Here is a 19,668-nt window from a genome sequence, read left to right on the forward strand (position 1 = left end):
CCCCGCCCACCCACGCTCTATTTTCTTACAAGATATGTGATTTGCCAAAATCCGTCTTACCTCAGCAAATACTAGCCCCACCCACCCACCCTCTATTTTCTTGGAAGGTATGTGATTTGCCAATTTCAGTCTTATCTTAAGTACTATATTCTATATTGAAATGGCTAAATAAATTATTAAATAATAATTAAATAGTACTTGCTAAGACAAAACTGATTTTGGCATATCACATACCTTCCAAGAAAATAGAGGGTGGGTGGGCGGGGCTAGTATTTGATGAGATATTACTAATTTTCGCACTTTTGACATTTCCGACTGTTTTTCAACTATTTCCGAAAATTAGCGAGAAAAGTGACAAACATTTTTCGTAATTTCCATAATTTTTTTCTTTGAAACAGTTAAAACACGATCTGACTCAACGGAAAATAGTTGGCTTATAGATAATTTTTCGCAAATTACGAATCTAAAATATTTTTGACAATTTGTCTTCAAATAACTGAGAACTGTGGAGAAAATTAAAAAAAAATCCAGCGGAAGTGGAGAGAGAAGACAAATTTTCTCTAACGACAGCTGTTTTTATTGATATTGTACATAGGTGGTTCCAGTTGATTACTTCTAGATCAACTATTTTGGCCTTGAACAAGTTTAATATGGCTATCTATAGGGAAACTATAGAATTCCTTCAACAGTTCATTAAGTTATTTTTAAACTTAAAAGTCGCTTCTGACAAATTTGAAAAAGCAGTTTGGAAGCCTATTCAAACAGGTGTTATACTGACTACAACATCAATTTTAGACCTGAAAACTTGTTTTTGAACGAAAAAAAAAACTCATATTTATTAACATCGAGATTTTCTCAAGATTGTTTAGAAAATGTATTTTCCCAAATCCGGTCTCTACGGCCATTCAGTTTAAATATGACTTAAAACTTTTATCAGTTTCTCAATATTTGGACGTTTCAAATAACTCAAGTTACGAAACCGACAAAACAACACCTTTAGTTGGTTTTTTGAGTTATATTAAAAATAATTACAGAAAAGAAATGATGTTGCTAAAGGAAAAGAAAATTTAGCTTTACCTAGAAATTGGAATTTGAAGAAAAAAGAACTTTCTTTGAGAGAAAAAATGCTTTGTACAGTTGCGCAGGTTACGTTGTTAAAAGCTTGATAAAAAATCAAAATTTTTGAAAAAATGTATTGTTGCTTTGGTCTCTAAGAAGAATTGTAATGAAAATTATGCAAAATTTGTGGCATTAAATACATTTGGGACCTCCGAGAAGGTTTTACATTTTTGAAAAAGACAAATGGGAGCCCCGAGAAAATTTCACATTCTAAAAAAAATACATTTGAGACCCCCGAGAAGGTTTTACATTTTCAAAAAGGACAACTGGGACTCCCGAGAAGGTTTCACATTAAAAAAAAACATTGGGCCCTCCCCGAGAAGGTTTTATTTGTTTAAAAAAGACAACTGGGAGCCCCGAGAAGGTTTCACATTCTAAAAAAAAATACATTAGGGGCCCCCGAGAAGGTTTTACATTTTTAAGAAAGACAATTGGGACCCTCGAGAAGGTTTTACATTAAAAACAAGACATTTGGCGCCCCCGAGAAGGTTTAATAAGTATTTTTAAAAAAGACAGTTAGGATCCCGAGGTTTGACTTAAAAAAAAGACGTTTGGGGATCCCGAGGTTTTACATTTTTAAAAAAGACAATTGGGTGCCCCGAGAAGGTTCCACATTCTAAAAAAAATAGATTTGGGGCTCTCGCGATGGTTTTACATTTTTAAAAAAGACAATTGGGACTCCAGAGGTTTCACATTAAAAAAAAATTGTGGCTCCCGAAAAGGTTTTACATTTAAAAAAGACAGTTGGGACCCTCGAGGTTTTAATTTTTAAAATTTCAAAAGCTAATGTACTGAAATATTGCAAACGTTTTAAGATTACAGTATTTGATAAGATAATACTAATTTTCGCACTTTTGACATTTCCGACTATTTTTCAATTTCCGAAAATTAGCGAGAAAAGTGAGAAACATTTTTCGTAATTTTCAAAATTTTTTTGTTTGAAACAGTTAAAAGACGATTTGACTCGGCGGAAAATAGTTGGCTCATAGATAATTTATATCTTCGTTCCAGAACAAGACTTTTTCGGAAGCTTTATTTAATTGTACTCTAGGGACACGACAAATTCCAAACAACCCCTCCGTTTATAAATAAAAAATCATACCCACGATTATTTTATATATTTATTAGTTCGGCAGTGGAAAATATGTACACATTTTCTGTTTTTCTACGTCATTAAGTACTAATAATATAAGAAATTAGGAACACTTCATTAAATGTGAGAATATGTATTTAAAAATATTAGCACCTTGAACACAATCGGATAAAAATAAAATCGTTACGGCCCTTTATCCGTTCCGCCTGATCTCGCCGCCACATAGTACTGATAATTCTGAGCATTGTTACAAAATTCGCAAAATCCGGGGGCCCCTTGAGGTCCCGGTGTTCCTCTTAGTCCTGGAGGTCCTGGTCGTCCTGTCTCGCCTCTGTCGCCTGCTCTACCCACGATTCCAACTCCCGGAGGTCCTGGAGGTCCTGTAGCAACACACTGTACAAACCCATCATGGATCAAATTAAAAATCTACCTGGTAAACCTCTAGGTCCCATTGGTCCCTCAATCCCCACGCCTTCCACACCTCTGTCTCCTTTCTCGCCTCGTTCGCCCGTCAGTCCTATCGAACCCGGAGGACCCGCTGTTCCCGGCAGTCCCGTGAAGCCCCTCTCACCAGGCAAACCCGGCGGGCCGGTGTCACCTTTCACAGTACAGTTCAATTAGCCTCTAGTTTACGAACAAATACTACGTGAAAAGCTAACCTGGGATACCGGGGACTCCTGATTTTCCTGGAATGCCGGTTCTCGTCAAGCCAGGAGGCCCAGGCGGCCCCCGTAACCCCGATATTAGTTCAGCGTGTCTATCTGCATGCAAGTCTTACTATTAGTTAATGGAGTGGTTAAAATTCAACTAGTTGTGCTGGAAAATTTTAAGAGTACCTGGAGGACCTTGGACACCTGGGGGACCCGGACGACCAGGTCGGGAGTGACCTGGAGGCCCAGGCGGTCCTGTGAGAGTCGCTGTCAATTCAGCTAGCTGGTCTGAGCGCAAAAGTACATTTTAACGGGTGACACATTTTTGTGGAATTTAAAAATTGGGAGAAATTTTACCTCGTAAGACTGCTGCGCAGATGTCTCGGACTTCCGCCTCGGTGAAGCTTTTACCCTGAAATTAATTAATTTTTAAATCAATTTATTTACAACTAGTAAGAATTGCTGGTTGCCTATGCAGAAATTTTAAATTTAGCGCAGTTCGGTTGGTAGGCGTTTCTAGCCTTGAATTTGAATCTATTCGACCAATCACAGGCGCCGATGGATTTAAATGTCCAGTACATCCAGTGGACAGTTGCTTGCTAGATCGTTTCATTTAACAAATAATTTCCACGGTGTGAAGAATAAGTGACTTTTATATTTTACACAGACTTTTACCGTTTTTATATATACTGGAAGGTGAGTTATTTGAATTTGTTTATTCATTTTAGTCTTAAATTGGTTTTAATTTTGAATGTGAAGTAACCTTAAGTGATAACGGTCATTTTCATGGCGGTTTTTGTCAAAGGTTTAAAGCAGTCTGAAAAACTATGTAATAAATTCTCGCTCATTTAATTTATTTATTTATTTAGTTTCGATCTTTCACGTTATATTGTGACGTCTAATTGCATTAAAACGCTGCTTTAAAAGCATTTAAAAATAAATCAGTCATTTCAAAAACAAAGATAAAAACACGATAAAAACTATCCGTGATAATCTCATATTTTCCGTTTTAGATGGCCCTTCGCCATCGTGATATCGTCCCTACACTCCCCGACCGTGAAAACATCACTGCAAAAGCAGGAAAATCTCACCTCATCAAACCAATTGTCGTAACAAAACGACCACCCTTAGACGAGCTAAGCAACAAACTTCTCGATAGCAAGAAGCCGGACCCCGCCAAAGAAGCAAAAGAAGCCCCCAAGCCCGTCCAACCAGCAAAAAAAGACAACCCCCCCGTCAACAAAGCCTTCTCTTCTTCCCAGCTACCAACCGCTCTTGAAAATGACTCAGAGACGTGCACTGACCCCCAAATGGTATCAGAATACCAGGGTGATATTTTCAAATACCTCCACGAAATGGAGCTGAAGTACCCCATACGAGCGAATTTTCTCGAGAGCCATAAGTCAACGTCTCGAATGCGTGCCATTTTAGTTAACTGGTTGATCCGCGTCCACGAGAATTTCGGGCTCTGCCTCGAAACCCTACACATGTGCATTTCGCTGATCGACAGGTACCTCCAAGACAACACTCAGGTGGGTCGGGAAAGTTTGCAGCTAGTGGGAACATCGGCTTTGTTGATCGCTTGTAAATACGAGGAGATGTACTACCCGGGACTGCAGGATTTCAAGTATATATGTGACAACACGTTTTCGACGGATGAGATTTTGAAGATGGAGATCAGTATTTTAACGGCTTTGCAATATAATTTAGGGAAACCGCTTTCCATTCATTTTTTAAGGCGATATAGTAAATTAGCAGATGTTAAATTCGAACAGCATAATCTTTCCAAGTACTTGTTAGAACTGGCCCTTTTGGACCACGATATGTCACATATTAGACCTTCGTTGCAAGCTGCAGCTGCTTGTTGTTTATCGATTGCCATTTTTAGCAACGCAACTTGTCCATCTAAAGTATGGACCGGACGCCTCGCACAGTATTCTAATTGTAAATATTCCGAATTCAAACACGTAGTTGTTAAATTTGCAAAACTGCTAATAGCTACAGAATCCTCAAAACATAAGTCTGTTCAAGAAAAATATGCGGATACTAAATTCAATAAGGTTAGTTTGAATCCGAAATTAAAAGGGTTTTTGGTTAAAAGACTGGCTGAGACTTCGCTGAAAGTGTGATCCATTTTTATTATTTTAATTATTGTAGTGCGTTTTATATATTTTTACAAAATCTGATGATGTTGTGGTAGTTGACAAAACATTCTGTAATACAATTACACTAAAATCGTGTTTGTATTACAGAAATTGTGGAATAAAGGAAGCGTCTACAAAATATTTTGATATCCTTTATTCTATCAATAGTTGTCCAGAAAATCGTATATTATAGTTTATAATAACAAACTGTAAAATAAAAGAATAGTTTAAATGAATTATTAAATAAATAATTTGTTGTGTGAAAAGTGCGTATGATTGGTAACTCGTAATTCGTATGGGATATCTGGGAACCAGAGAACACAGAGAAGCGTCATAGTTTAAATTAAATCACAGTTGAGGACTCCTCGACTTATGTTGGCAACAGTGTTTGTTTCTAACTAAAAAATTGACACTAGATTTACCAGAATATCACAAGCTGCTTACTGTTTCCTTCACTTTAATTCAGGTCACACGAATTACGGTTCGTCGTCGGAGAACTTGTTTGATCTACAGACCAGAGCGCACTCAGGCCAATGTCGACTCTAAGCGTTTGGAAACGATTTGATTTATAAGCCATGATCGATGATCTGATACATATCCTAACCGGTTTCGACCATAATTTCTTGCTGTATCAACTTTCGAATTCTCAGTTTTTATCGAAATTTTAGTTTGGGGACTTTTCAGTTTACTCCTATTTATTATTCAATTTTTGGATTTTACAATTTTTCAATTTCTCGGTTTTCAGTTTTTCTCTTCAATTTTACGATTTTTAAAAGTTCGACTTTTCAATTTTTGACTTTTATAAACTCTTTAATTGTTCAATTAATTGATTTTTCGGGTTTTTGGTTTTTCGATTTCTCAATTTTTTAGTGTCTCAGTTTTTGGACATTTCAGTTTTGGGATTTTTCAGTTTACTTATTATTCAATGTTTCGATCTTACGATTTTGCAGGTTTTTGATTTTTTTTAAGGTTTCGATATTTCGACTTCACTTTTTTGATTTTTCGATTTCTCAATTTTTCGATTCTTTAATTCTCAGATTTTGGATTTTTCAGTTTTTCGATTCGTCAGTTTTTTTTCAGTTTTTCGATATTTCAGTTTTGGGATTTTTCAATATTTCTGTTCTTCGACTTTTCCATTTTTGACGTCTGGATTTTTCGATGTGTCGACTTTTTACTTTTTCGATTTTTAAATTTTAGATTTCTCAATATTTAAAATTTTAGATTTTTCGATTTCTTGATTTTTCATTTCTGCTGTTCCATATTTCAATTTTTCAAATGTTTCGATTTCTTAATCTTTCGATTTTTCGACTTCCCGGTTTTAGATTTTCAATTGTCGTTTTTTCAATTTTTCGATTTTTAAATTTTAGATTTTTCAATTAATCGATGTTTTGATTTTCCCATTTCTTGACTTTCGAGGGTTTCGAATTCCTGTTCTTCAATTCTTTAATTTTTCAATTTTTCATTTTTTAGTTCTTTTAAGGTTTCGATTTTTCGACTTCACTTTTTGGATTTTTCGATTGCTCAATTTTTCGATTTTTTAGGTTCTCAGTTTTTTGATATTTCAGTTTTCGGATTTTTGAGGTTTTCCATTTTTCAGTTTTTCTTTCATTTTTCAGTTTTTGGATATCTCAGTTTTGGGATTTTTCAGTATTTCGACTTTTCGATTTTTGACTCCTGGATTTTTCGATGTGTTGATTATTTTACTTTTTCGAATTTTAAATTTTAGATTTTTCGATTTTTCATTTCAGTTCTTCGATATTTCCGTTTTTCGTGTTTTCGAATTTTTCAAATGTTTTGATTTCTTAATCTATCGACTTTCCGAGTTGCCGGTTTTAGATTTTCTGTTTTTCAATTATCGTTTTTTCAAATTTTCGATTTTTCAATTAATCGATGTTTTGATTTTCCCATTTCTTGACTTTCGAGGGTTTCGATATTCCTGTTTTTCAATTCTTTAATTTTTCAATTTTTCATTTTTTAGTTCTTTTAAGGTTTCGATTTTTCGACTTCACTTTTTGGATTTTTCGATTGCTCAATTTTTCGATTTTTTAGGTTCTCAGTTTTTTGATATTTCAGTTTTCGGATTTTTCAGGTTTTCCATTTTCCAGTTTTTCTTTCATTTTTCAGTTTTTGGATATCTCAGTTTTGGGGTTTTTCAGTATTTCGATTTTTGACTCCTGGATTTTTCGATGTGTTGATTATTTTACATTTTCGAATTTTAAATTTTAGATTTTTCGATTTTTCATTTCAGTTCTTCGATATTTCCGTTTTTCGTGTTTTCGAATTTTTCAAATGTTTTGATTTCTTAATCTATCGACTTTCCGAGTTGCCGGTTTTAGATTTTCTGTTTTTCAATTATCGTTTTTTCAAATTTTCGATTTTTCAATTAATCGATGTTTTGATTTTCCCATTTCTTGACTTTCGAGGGTTTCGATATTCCTGTTCTTCAATTCTTTAATTTTTCAATTTTTCATTTTTTAGTTCTTTTAAGGTTTCGATTTTTCGACTTCACTTTTTGAATTTTTCGATTGCTCAATTTTTCGATTTTTTAGGTTCTCATTTTTTGGATATTTCAGTTTTCGGATTTTTCAGGTTTTCCATTTTTCAGTTTTTCTTTCATTTTTCAGTTTTTGGATATCTCAGTTTTGGGATTTTTCAGTATTTCGATTTTTAACTCCTGGATTTTTCGATGTGTTGATTATTTTACTTTTTCGAATTTTAAATTTTAGATTTTTCGATTTTTCATTTCAGTTCTTCGATATTTCCGTTTTTCGTGTTTTCGAATTTTTCAAATGTTTTGATTTCTTAATCTATCGACTTTCCGAGTTGCCGGTTTTAGATTTTCTGTTTTTCAATTATCGTTTTTTCAAATTTTCGATTTTTCAATTAATCGATGTTTTGATTTTCCCATTTCTTGACTTTCGAGGGTTTCGATATTCCTGTTCTTCAATTCCTTAATTTTTCAATTTTTCATTTTTTAGTTCTTTTAAGGTTTCGATTTTTCGACTTCACTTTTTGGATTTTTCGATTTTTTAGGTTCTCAGTTTTTTGATATTTCAGTTTTCGGATTTTTCAGGTTTTCCATTTTCCAGTTTTTCTTTCATTTTTCAGTTTTTGGATATCTCAGTTTTGGGATTTTTCAGTATTTCGACTTTTCGATTTTTGACTCCTGAATTTTTCGATGTGTTGATTATTTTACTTTTTCGAATTTTAAATTTTAGATTTTTCGATTTTTCATTTCAGTTCTTCGATATTTCCGTTTTTCGTGTTTTCGAATTTTTCAAATATTTCAATTTCTTAATCTTTTGATTTTTCGACTTCCCGGTTTTAGATTTTCTGTTTTTCAATTGTCATTTTGTCAAATTTTCGATTTTTTAATTATTCAAATTTGACTTTCATAAACTCTCGATTTTTCGATTTTTCAGTCAATCGATGTTTTGATTTTCCCATTTCTTGACCTTCGAGTGTTTCGATTTTCCAGTTCTTTAATTTTTTGATTTTTCGATTTTTCAGTTTTTAGATATTTCAGTTTTAGGATTTTTCAATATTTCAATTCTTCGGCTTTTCTATTTTTGACTTCTGGATTTTTCGATGTGTCTACTTTTTTACTTTTTCGATTTTTCAATTTTTGGATTTTTAAATTTTAGATTTTTCAATCTTGATATTTTAATTTTTCAATATTTCTTAATCTTTCGATGTTTCGACTTCCTGGTTTTAGATGTTCTGTTTTTCAATTTTTCAATTTGTTAATTTTTCATTCCCGATTTATCGAGATTTGATTGTTCAGGTTTTCGATTTATCAGTTTTTCAATTTTTTATTTTGCCCTATTTCAGTTTCTCAGTTTTTCCAGTTTTCCATTTTTTCGTTTTTTGATTTGTCCACTTTTCCACTTTTCCAATTTTTCAACTTTGTGTTTGTCGATTTCTCTATTTTTCGATTTTTCGACTTCATCACTTTTCGATTTCTCGTTCTTTTGATCTTTCAATCTCTCAATTTTTCGAATTTTTAAGTTTTTTGATTTCTCGATTTATCGAGATTTGGATTTTTCGATATTTTGATTGCCAATTTCTCTTTATAAATTGTTCAATTGTTCGACTTTTCGACTCCACGATTTCTTGATCTTTTGATTTTTTGATTTCTCGGTTTTTCGATGTTTCGATTTTTCAGTTATCCAATTTTTTAAATTTGGGAGTTTCGATTTCTCGATTTTTCGTTATTCGGTTTTTTAAGTTTTAGATTTTTGAATTTTCCATTTTTTCCATTTTTAGATTTTCAGTTCTTCGATATTTCGATTTTTCAATGTTTCGGTTTTAAAAAAATGTTTTTGAGTATCGCGTTGTTCAAAGAATAGTAAGTATGTATATTAATAAAAAAAGGCAAAATATAAACCCCGCCCACCCACCCCATTTCAATTGTTATGATCTTTTTTATTCTGAGAATCTCAAAATACGTTCAAAAATGGTAAATTTTTGTAAAGAAATATGGATTTTGGAATTAAGCTCCGCCCCTCGCCTTACGACGAATAAAAAAAAATCATCCGAATCGAGATGGGGCGGGCAGGTGGGGCTTATATTTTGCCTGTTTTTTCTAAATATGCGTAGCCATCTTTTCACAACAAGAAACTTAAAACATGGCTAAAATGGTACATTTTTGCAAGGAAATATGGACTTTGCAATTATGGGGCGGAGCCTAATTGCAAAATCGGTTTTTCTTTATACAAATTTTCCATGTTTTAAGTTTCATGTTGTGAAAAGAAGTCTTCACATATTCAAATAAAAAGCCAAATTATAAGCCCGCCCACCCGCCCTATCTCAATTGTGATGATTTTTTTTATTCGCCGTGAACCAAGGGGGCGCAGAAGTACAAGAAATTAAAAACATGTTTTTGAGTATCGGCTTGTTCAAAGCAGACTGTGTATATTAAGAAAAAAAACAAAATATACCAAATGTATATCGAGATATTTTTTTACTCTGAAAATACCCCATAGATCTCATTCAATAAAAAAAAAATCAATGCAGCGGAAGTATACAACCAATACTACGTCAAAATACTTCACAATAATTGAAACGAGTTGACGTTTGGATTTTTTAATTAAGTCAGCCCACTAGTTTTAGATGTCATCGACCGGCGACCTACTTTTTCGCACTTCCGGAATCATGAAACGTCACAAAATGTTTGTAGAATTAGCACATACCGGCAATCCCTGCGTGCCTGGTAGTCCCGGCTGTCCCCGTTGTCCCGGCGGCCCAGGTAGCCCCGGAGGACCTTCCTTCCCCGGTATTCCTGGAAAGCCTGGTTGTCCCTCTGGACCTCTGTCACCAGACGCGCCTCTCTCTCCTGGCTACACCTCAAACTTACACACTACTGTACCACAACCTGTGTCCTTACCAGTCCTGGAGGTCCCTGATGTCCCCTTGGTCCATGCGCTCCCGGTGCTCCCGCACTATCCACAATCAGCTGGCCTACCGTGCCGCCTTCCCCTGGTGGTCCTGGAGCGCCTGGGGGTCCAGGTGGTCCCGGCCGCCCTTGTACTCCAGGCAAACCACTTGTACCAGGACTTCCAGGTAAACCTGTAGGACCCTATTTCCGAATAAACCTTGACTTCTAATTTAGTTTAAAATGTACCAGAGAGCCGGGTAATCCTCGAGGTCCTACGGGTCCTTGCTCGCCCCGTTCACCGTGGTCACCTTTGTCTCCTGAGAGTCCGGCCAATCCGGGTGGACCGGGACGACCAGGTTGGCCAGGCCTGCCTTCAGGACCTGACGGGCCAGAGGGTCCTTGGATTCCAGGTGGACCCTAAGTGGAAAGCCCATTTTAAATGAGTTTGATGAAGGTTGTGACTAACCTGTTCGCCGTCTTTACCAGAGAGTCCTTCAGGACCTTGAGGTCCTTGTAAACCGACGAGGCCCGGTGGGCCGGGAAGACCGGGGAAACCTCGTTCTCCTTTTTCTCCATCTGAGCCTGGAATTCCTGGTTCTCCGGGAGCGCCAGGGAAGGATTTGTCTCCCGACGAAGATACTATTCCCGGTGGACCTGGCGGTCCTTGCGAGCCACTTTCGCCTTTTTCACCTGAGGGACCTGGAGGACCAGGCAGGCCCTGCGACCCCTTGGACATTTTTTTTTATTTTTTTAGTGTTGGTAATTGATGTAATATTACCGGTAATCCCGCTGGACCTATAGGGCCTTGTGACCCTGGTGGTCCAACGAAACCAGGCTCGCCTTTAGGACCCGCTGATCCTGGAAGTCCTACTCTACCGGCAGTACCAGGAAGACCATCCAATCCAGAAAGTCCAGTGAAACCTCGTTCACCTGTATCACAATATAAGAGATTTTTACACTCAGCACAAATACTTTTTACCTTGCTCTCCCTTTGCTCCCGGTTCGCCTTTTTCACCTCGTTCTCCTTTGTTGCCCTTCATACCTGAAACTCCAGGAAATCCCGGTTCGCCGCGTGGTCCCGGAACTACCGGCACTGTGGTTGCTGTTTGTTGTCCAATTTGAAGTCCGGGGGCACCTGGTGGTCCCTTTTAACAAAGTAGTACCAAAGATCAGTTAAAACGGACTTACTGCAACTCCAGGTAAACCACGCTCTCCTGGTACACCCGGTTCCCCTTTTTCTCCATCACGTCCTGACAATCCGGGAACTCCATCTACACCTGGGAAGCCACGTTCACCTCTGGCGCCTCTATTTCCACGGGGACCTTCAGGGCCCTACAATAAAAACATAACAAATCCTGCAAAAAAACTGTCTAGTAATACAGGAAGTCCTGGAGGTCCTTGAGGTCCAATGGGTCCTTGAATGACCTGGCCATTGTTGGTGGTACTAATGGGTCCCGGAGGTCCCTGCGGACCCGGTAGTCCTTGCACTCCTGGTAAACCAGGGCTACCATCTGTTCCTCTTTCTCCTCTAGGACCAGGGTTGCCATCGTCCCCCTAAAATTAGCTCACAGGAAATACTAATCGGGTTCATAAACAAAACGTACTTTTTCTCCCTTTGCACCAGATAAGCCGTCTTTACCGGATGAACCCGGTGTTCCTTGAGGGCCTCGTACCCCTTTGATACCGGGAAGACCTTGTAAGCCGGGTGAGCCCTAATTAACATCAAAACTGTCAACGGAACCACACTAGTGTAAAAAAGCTAAAAAATCCCTACGGCAACGCATGCATTTACGCATCTAAAAACGTACAGTTGCACCTCGTGATCCCGGCGGTCCTGGGAATCCACGGCGTCCAGGCAATCCTGGCTCGCCAATTATGCCCATGGGACCCCGCGGCCCCGGCCTCCCCTGTTAGTAACAAGCATTAACACCCAATTAGCCGATTTGTGCAATTTTAAGTCGTTTGTGTTCTGGGTTAAGTGTTAAACCGCCTCAAGTCCACAGCGACATACGGGATATCCAGGTCTTCCGAACTCTCCTCTCTCGCCTCGGGGACCCTGAGCTCCTCGTCGACCTGGTGGTCCAGGCTGGCCGGCTTCTCCGGGTAATCCAGGGGCGCCCTTAGTTTCATTTGTGTGTGTTACTTTGTGTGGAATTGGTGGTGGTGGGTTGAGGGTGGGTTATACTCACGTCTGTGCCGTTGTAGCCGGGAGGTCCCTGGGGACAGATCACGGCGCAGGATTCGGGGCCCGCGCCTTGTCGTAAAGGTGGCTGCACGGGTCTTATTTCCTAGAAGAAACGCGACTTTAAGGAGGTTTTAGTTTGAATAAAATATAATACCGGGATTTCCTCGCAGGTTTCGCGTTCGGGTTTGGTGGGGTCGCAGCTCATCACCATCCATTGTAGATCAATCTAGAAAAAATGTACGTTTTTTTTTAATGTATTAGGTTTTTTATTAACTGCTTTCAAGTATTATTAGTTAAATACCAGAAATACTAATTATATATTAATTATTATTATTAAAGAAATAATTTGTCCTAGCCTAAATTTTTTCGGAATTTATCAAGGATCCAAATTGAAGCGTGACTGTAAGATATCTTAGAAACGCTGAAATCTGATTGGCCCAAGTAATTTTTAACGTAAATACCATAGTGGATAGTTTTGTTTAATGTAAATTCTTGCGTTCTTTATGTATATGTATATTTATAAATTGTGAAACAAATTAGCAATAAAAACTGACAAAAAGGCCATAACAAGTTTTTTTTTATTAAGTGACGTAATAAATGTAACTGTAGACATTTCTTGTGCATACAACTGCATATTTCGAAGAAATTTTGTGCATATAAATGCGCTTATTTTGACAAATATTTGTGCATATAAATCCGCACCTATTCTGTCAAAATGTAAATGGACTCACAACGAAAACTGAAACTGCTATGAAAATTACACCGTTTCTGGAAAAGACCGTGATACTACCACAAGTACTAAATCCAGAGGAGGAGATGTGCTAATTGCTGCCCTTTCTAGTGTTCATCTTATCAAATCACTCTTCCTGTAAATAATACCTGTGAAAATTTATTTGTTTCTGTGAGTATAGTTTCTGTTAAGTTAATTGTAGGTGGAGTATCCTGTTACGTTGATCGGTGACTTAAAAATCGGCGCGGGTAAAACCAATTTCTTAGTAACTGAAATTTACACGACTAATCATACAGCGATTATGTACATAATAATTCCGGCTGGAATGGATTTGACTAGACTCCACGTCTCCCATTGTCTGGACTTCACTGACCGCTGCCGATGGTGGTTCCTATTTAAACAGTCATGCGCTCCTTCCAGACTTTTCTTTAGCGAACGCCGTCCGGCCGCCGTCACCGACGATGAATCGCCCATTATCGCCGCACATACTAGAAAACCCATAGGCGTCGTTCCGGGGCGGCGTATGGGTTTATTTCGTAAATATAAGGATATGATAACTTTAGTTAAATCTTCTATTAAGCAAGATTATAAAAAAATATTACGTGTGAAGAAAATAACGTTAATTAAAATACCAAATAGTTTTTGGAATTATGCTAATACATAGTTCGAAGAAATCAGTCAGATATGTCCTTAAATATAGATAAATGTAAAATTATAACTTTCGTATGGATAATACATCCTCTTGAATATCAATATTCTATTGGTAACATCAGTCTTCAAAGAGTTGCAACCATTTCGGACCTAGGCATTATTTTGGATTCTCGACTTAAATATAATTTTCATATAGATGGTATCATAAAAAGAGCGTATAGATTAACTGGATTTATAAAAATGCAGTGTAAACATTTCAATAATGTAATGGTAATTATTAAATTATTTCATTCGTTGGTTAGGTCTATTCTTGAATATGGCTGCGTCATTTGGAATCCATATTACAGAAATAGAGTTGAGCGTATTGAAAAGATACACAGAAAGTTGGTTAATTTCATTTTATTTAAACTTAAAATTGACAAAAACAACCATTTTTACGACGATAGTTTTCAGTTGCTAGGATTGTAATCACTTAAGTTTCGTCAGAATAAATTCATGTTACTTTACGGTTGTAGGTTAGCGAAGAAAAATGTTGCTGTCCGGCGGGAATCGAACCACACCTTTCCCGCTTGCCGGCGAGTGCTCTGACCACTAGACTACAAAGCGGCTTATCTTTATTCGCTTACTACTACTTATTATTGTGTCACCACACAGTTATAAAATCTTGCATAACCACTTTGATTGTCCAATTTTAATTATTTTTTTTTTAACTTTCGAGTTCCTAATTATAACACTAAAGGGAATGATTTGTTTTCTAGTGAGCTTCAAATAACTAACTATGGATTTCACTCTCCTTCTATCAGAATTGCAAGACTAATTAGTGACCTACTTCTCTCCATCTATTGATATATTTAATTGTAATTTGAATATCTTTAGAAAAATATTATCCTATACCGGGTGTCTGGAAAATGGCCGAGAAAAATAGTAAAACAATTCTTTCTCACATTTTGATGGAGTTATAATGATTTAAAAATTGGTTCTTTTGCGACCTTTAACAACTAAACCACACATTCGTGATCAGTTATTACAATAACTAGTAATAAAACTTTTAGTTAGTTAGTCTCTCGCCCATGACCATGTTCAATTACCATTTCAGTTAGAATATACAAAAATATGGTTGTGTTGTTTTTGTTATAATTTGATAAAATTCCATTTGACAACAATATTTGCCTGCGAAAAGCGAAGGTACAAAACAGCAAAAATCGAGTAAGCAGTTAAAAATGTCTGCCCTATCAAAAATTGTCAACGTTTTCAAAACACTACTTTAAAATGTTCGCAGTTAATTTTATGTCCCCTGGTGTTTTATTTTCAGATAAATTTAAAGGATTATGGTGTTTTGTTGCTATAGATGAACTTGAAAAAATCTTTTAGTGTTTTACTTTTTACGAATTTGAAAAAATTTTGAGTGCCGCACTTTAGTGTTCTATTTTTGGAAAATTCCGATCTGACCTTAAACCCCGTTTTTTTTTTTGAAAAATTTAAAACAATCTTGAAGTTCTAGGTATTCCTATTTGGAAAGAATTTGAAAGCCTCTAGTGTCTTTTCTTATAATAATTTAATTAAATTTCTTACAGGATACGTCATTTGCCTAAATCATTTTTATCTTAGCAAGTACTAGCCCCGCCCACCCGCCCTCTCTTTTTTTAGAGAGTATCTCATTTGCCAAAATCAGTCTTATCTTGACACCTACTAGCCCCGCCCACCCACCCACCCTCTCTTTTCTTAGCGATTATGTCATATGCCAAAATCAGTCTTAACAGGTACTAGCCCCACCCACCCGCCTTCTCTTTTCTTAGAGGGTTTTTCATTTGCCAAAATCACTCTTATTTTATAGTAGAAATCTTTTGAAAACAGCACGTTGAATCATCGAAAGCTGCGCGGAAAAAATCGATCAGTGGCGTCGAGATTTTTGTTGTTTTAGGGGTCAATGAAAAATATGGTTGCGGACGTATTAATGTTGAAAATTGTAAAAAAAAAACGATTCCAGTAATCATTTACTTCACCTGCAAGTACAGTTGTTGAAATATTTCAGACCCTTATAAATTTCAATAAAATTCATAAATATAACCTCACTTTTAAAATGTGAGTTTTTGACAATCTATGCTATCATGCAATTCAAGATTTTCAGCAGATAATTAGCAATAACAGTGTTTATAGTGAGAGATAGATGAGTAAATGTGATAAAGAAGAATTTTACTTATGTTATGTTATGTATAAACTGGAAATATAGAATAATAATAATAAAACACTGTACACTGACAAAATTGAAAAGAGCAACGACAGGCACACCACTATAAAACAGCTGACTGTGACAGCTGAAAGCACCCCTCAAATTTGAAAGAGAACCGAACCAGAGTTGGTCGTCTGCACAACTTTATTGGTGTGGTGTTTTCAAATGATTTCTACTCTAGCGGGTACTAGCCCCGCCCACCAGCCCTCTCTTTCCTTAGAGGGTATATCATTTGCCAAAATCGATCTTATCTTAGCAGGTACTAGCCCCGCCCACCCACCCTCTCTTTTCTTAGAGATTATGTCATTTGCCCAAATCACTCTTAACAGGTACTAGCCCCACCCACCCGACTTCTCTTTTCTTAGAGGGTATTTCATTTGCCAAAATTACTCTTATTTTATAGTAGAAATCTTTCGAAAACGGCACGTTGAGTCATCGAAAGTTGCGCGGAAAAAATCGGTCAGTGGCGTCGAGACTTTTGTTCTTTTAGGGGTCAATGTTACGGACATATTAATGTTGAATATTGTAAAAAACAATAATATTCTAGTAATTATTTACTTCATCTGCAAGTACAGTTGTTAACTTGACATATTTCAGCACCTTATAAATATAACCTCACTTTTAAAATGTGAGTTTTTTACAATTTATGCTATCATGTAATTTAAGATTTTCAGCAGATAATTAGCAATAACAGTGTTTACAATGACAGATAGATGAGTAAATGTGATAAAGAAGAATTTTACTTATGTTATGTATAAACTGGAAATATAGAATAATAATAAAACACCGTACAGGACGAAATTAAAAACAGCAATGGCAGGCACACCACTGTAAACCAGCTGATTGTGACAGCTGACAGCACCCCTCAAATTTGAAAGTAGTCCGAACCAGAGTTGGTCGTCTGCACAACTTTATTGGTGTGATGTTTTCAAATGATTTCTACTCTAGCAGGTACTAGCCCCGCCCACCCACCCTCTCTTTCCTTAGCGGGTATGTCATTTGCCAAAATCGATCTTATCTTAGCAGGTATTAGCCCCGCCCACCCGCCCTCTATTCTTAGAAGGTATCTGATTTGCCAAAATCAGTCTTATCTTACCAAGCACTAACCCCGCCCCCCCCCCTATTTTCTCAGAGGATCTGTCATTTGCCAAAATCAGTTTTATCTTAGAAATCTTTTGAAAACAGCACGTTGGGTCATCGAAACTTGCGCACAGAAAATCGATCAGTGGCGTCGAGATTTTTGTTCTTTTAGGGGTCAATGAAAAATATTGTGACGGGCGTATTAATGTAGAAAATCGTAAAAAAAATATTCCAGTAATTTACTTCACCTGCAAGTACAGTTATTAACTTGAAATATTTCAGAACCTTATAAATTTCAATAAAATTTATAAATATAACCTCACTATTAAAATGTGAGGTTTTGACAATTTATGCTATCATGCAACTCAAGATTTTCAGCAGATAATTAGCAATAACAGTGTTTATAATGACAAATAGATGAGTAAATGTGATAAAGAAGAATTTTACTTATGTTATGTTATGTATAAACTGGAAATATAAAATAATAATAATAATAAAATACCCTACAGGACGAAATTGAAACTGTAAAACAGTTGACTGTCACAGTTGAAAGCACTCCTCAAATTTGAAAGTAGTCCGAACCAGAGTTAGTAGTCTGCACAACTTTATTGGTGCGGTGTGAAAACATCATTTAAAAAAATGATTTCTACTCTAGCAGGTACTAGCCCCGCCCACCTCTTTCCTTAACGGGTATGTCATTTGCCAAAATCGATCTTATCTTAGCAGGTATTAGCCCCGCCCACCCACCCTCTCTTTTCTTAGAAGGTATCTCATTTGCCAAAATCAGTCTTATCTTACCAAGTACTAGCCCCGCCCACCCGCCCCCTATTTTGTCAGAGGATATGTCATTTGCCAAATCAGTTTTATCTTAGCAACTAGGTACTCAGGACTAAATTTTACAAAAAATGATCAAAATTTGGAAACATTTCGAGCTTACTTTTTATTTTGTTAGTTTAGTTTATGTTTATAAGTGTATTATGAATTTTTTTTTTTTTTGGTTTATTTATTAATTAATTTTTCAGACACCTGTATATACAAAACTCACTTGACATACACCTTTTATGACTTAAATGGCTTAAGCAAAACCACCGTTATAAGTCAAACTGGCTATTGTAAGCTTTATGGATCCGAACCGCAAGGATTATTACTGTCCATTGTTGCCATAACGTAACTGTACAGTTTTACTAGGTATATGTGAACTGAGTTAAGTTATACAAGGTACAATTTGCATATTGTTTAAATTGGCTTAAGTTTTATTAACTATGCCTAAATTACTTTGTAAATTACCTATTTGGATTTTTCTGTCGGCAATTAAGTAACAATAAACAAAAAACAATAAAACTGCACATTTCGAAGAAATTTTGGCCATATAAATGCACTTATTTTGTTCAGTGGAGATTATGTGAACATTTTATTAAAATTTGGATGTTTAAAAACGACATGTGTAATGTTGGTTGCCTATACATATATTCCCACAAAATCATCAGTTTTTGAAAATAACTGTGCTAATTTTGTATTCTGGTCATTTTAATTGTAATTTTTATACTAAAAGAAGAGTGTTAGATAAAAAGTTGTATATTTAACTAGCACATAAGGCTATTAATTACACGGACGATTTATAAATTGGTCTTTGGTTTGTTTCTAAATCTCATCTTCGTGAATAATGAGCCGCATTATATGATGCGTAGCAAAAAAAACTTCAACTGAAATTAAAAAAAAAAGCCTCCCCGGCGGGGAATCGAACCCCGGTCTCCCGCGTGACAGGCGGGGATACTGACCACTATACTACCGAGGACTCATACCAACAACATTCGTTTACTGCTAGTTACGTTGTTATAACTCGTTATATATCAATTACAGTTCAACTATCGTATGCAAATCTACGGTTTATCATCGTTGTCCGCATTAATTCAAATGTAAATTCTTAAACATTACATATCTGTCAATTTATAATAAATACATAGACTCATTCAATACAATTAGTTCCTAAAAAAAATTAAAAAATAAGTTCAGGACCTCAGTTTGATCAAACTAAATTCACTTAATTCCGTGACATTATTATTAGTTTCAGAATTTATTTATGGCGCTCAAATATAAATATGATATGATCAGTAAAATAATCAATACCAGGAATAATAAACCCAACAATCAGAAACGGGCTTCCTAAAAACGCCTCTGATGATGATTAATCAAGATCAGAAATTACGTTTTAATTAAATCAGACCGGGACAGCGCGCACGCAGTCCCGACTACCAAAAATTGTGCGCCCGAGTTATCCGCATTAGGGATAATCGCAGGGGTCAGCCCGACCTTGGTGCAATGGAAGGGCCTCACCCTGGGGGAACCGCCTTGTTGATCACGGTAACCCCTACGCCAGGTAAGTATGCTTTGGCAAGCCCCCGTTCCTGT

At 36.3% G+C, this 19,668-nt stretch overlaps 2 protein-coding genes and 2 non-coding genes across 5 annotated transcripts in view; 1 reads left to right on the plus strand and 3 right to left on the minus strand.

Moving 5' to 3' along the window:
• Positions 1-2,222: 2,222 nt before the first annotated feature.
• The window catches only part of LOC135124323 (collagen alpha-1(IX) chain-like), a 28,648-nt gene continuing 11,202 nt past the window's right edge, over positions 2,223-19,668 (minus strand). Inside the window, exons 6-21 of the mRNA XM_064049302.1 lie at positions 12,723-12,794; positions 12,573-12,671; positions 12,395-12,502; positions 11,988-12,095; positions 11,764-11,937; positions 11,572-11,715; positions 11,363-11,528; positions 11,162-11,313; positions 10,850-11,110; positions 10,630-10,800; positions 10,393-10,584; positions 10,199-10,345; positions 3,220-3,274; positions 3,049-3,150; positions 2,643-2,810; positions 2,223-2,592 (exon numbers count right to left, since the gene is read on the minus strand). Coding sequence (XP_063905372.1) covers positions 2,396-2,592; positions 2,643-2,810; positions 3,049-3,150; positions 3,220-3,274; positions 10,199-10,345; positions 10,393-10,584; positions 10,630-10,800; positions 10,850-11,110; positions 11,162-11,313; positions 11,363-11,528; positions 11,572-11,715; positions 11,764-11,937; positions 11,988-12,095; positions 12,395-12,502; positions 12,573-12,671; positions 12,723-12,794 — 2,316 coding nt within the window. The 3' untranslated portion in view covers positions 2,223-2,395. The remainder of the gene's footprint in view (positions 2,593-2,642; positions 2,811-3,048; positions 3,151-3,219; positions 3,275-10,198; positions 10,346-10,392; positions 10,585-10,629; positions 10,801-10,849; positions 11,111-11,161; positions 11,314-11,362; positions 11,529-11,571; positions 11,716-11,763; positions 11,938-11,987; positions 12,096-12,394; positions 12,503-12,572; positions 12,672-12,722; positions 12,795-19,668) is intronic.
• LOC135124325 (G2/mitotic-specific cyclin-B2-like) lies at positions 3,409-5,183 on the plus strand. Of its 2 annotated transcripts, none has more exons than XM_064049306.1 (2): positions 3,409-3,558; positions 3,876-5,183. In XM_064049306.1, the coding sequence occupies exon 2, from the start codon at positions 3,876-3,878 to the stop codon at positions 4,989-4,991; it is 1,116 nt and encodes a 371-aa protein (XP_063905376.1). In that variant the 5' UTR covers positions 3,409-3,558; the 3' UTR covers positions 4,992-5,183. The 2 variants fall into 2 exon arrangements, with proteins under 2 accessions (XP_063905376.1, XP_063905377.1); XM_064049307.1 differs by lacking the exon at positions 3,409-3,558 and adding an exon at positions 3,576-3,691.
• On the minus strand, positions 18,983-19,054 carry Trnad-guc (transfer RNA aspartic acid (anticodon GUC)). Its single transcript has one exon. It is a non-coding gene; the product is annotated as a tRNA-Asp (tRNA).
• LOC135124699 (U1 spliceosomal RNA) lies at positions 19,482-19,644 on the minus strand. Its single transcript, XR_010279820.1, has one exon. It is a non-coding gene; the product is annotated as a U1 spliceosomal RNA (small nuclear RNA).

Source organism: Zophobas morio, unplaced genomic scaffold (assembly GCF_036711695.1).
Source record: "Zophobas morio isolate AGI-343-1 ecotype UQ-CSIRO unplaced genomic scaffold, CSIRO_AGI_Zmor_V1 ptg000007l, whole genome shotgun sequence".
In the NCBI taxonomy this organism is placed as follows: Eukaryota; Metazoa; Arthropoda; class Insecta; order Coleoptera; family Tenebrionidae; genus Zophobas; species Zophobas morio.

Coding starts and splice junctions, on each gene's coding strand:
- LOC135124325 (XM_064049306.1), top strand. CDS start 3,876: ATGGCCCTTCGCCATCGTGATATCGTCCCTACACTCCCCGACCGTGAA.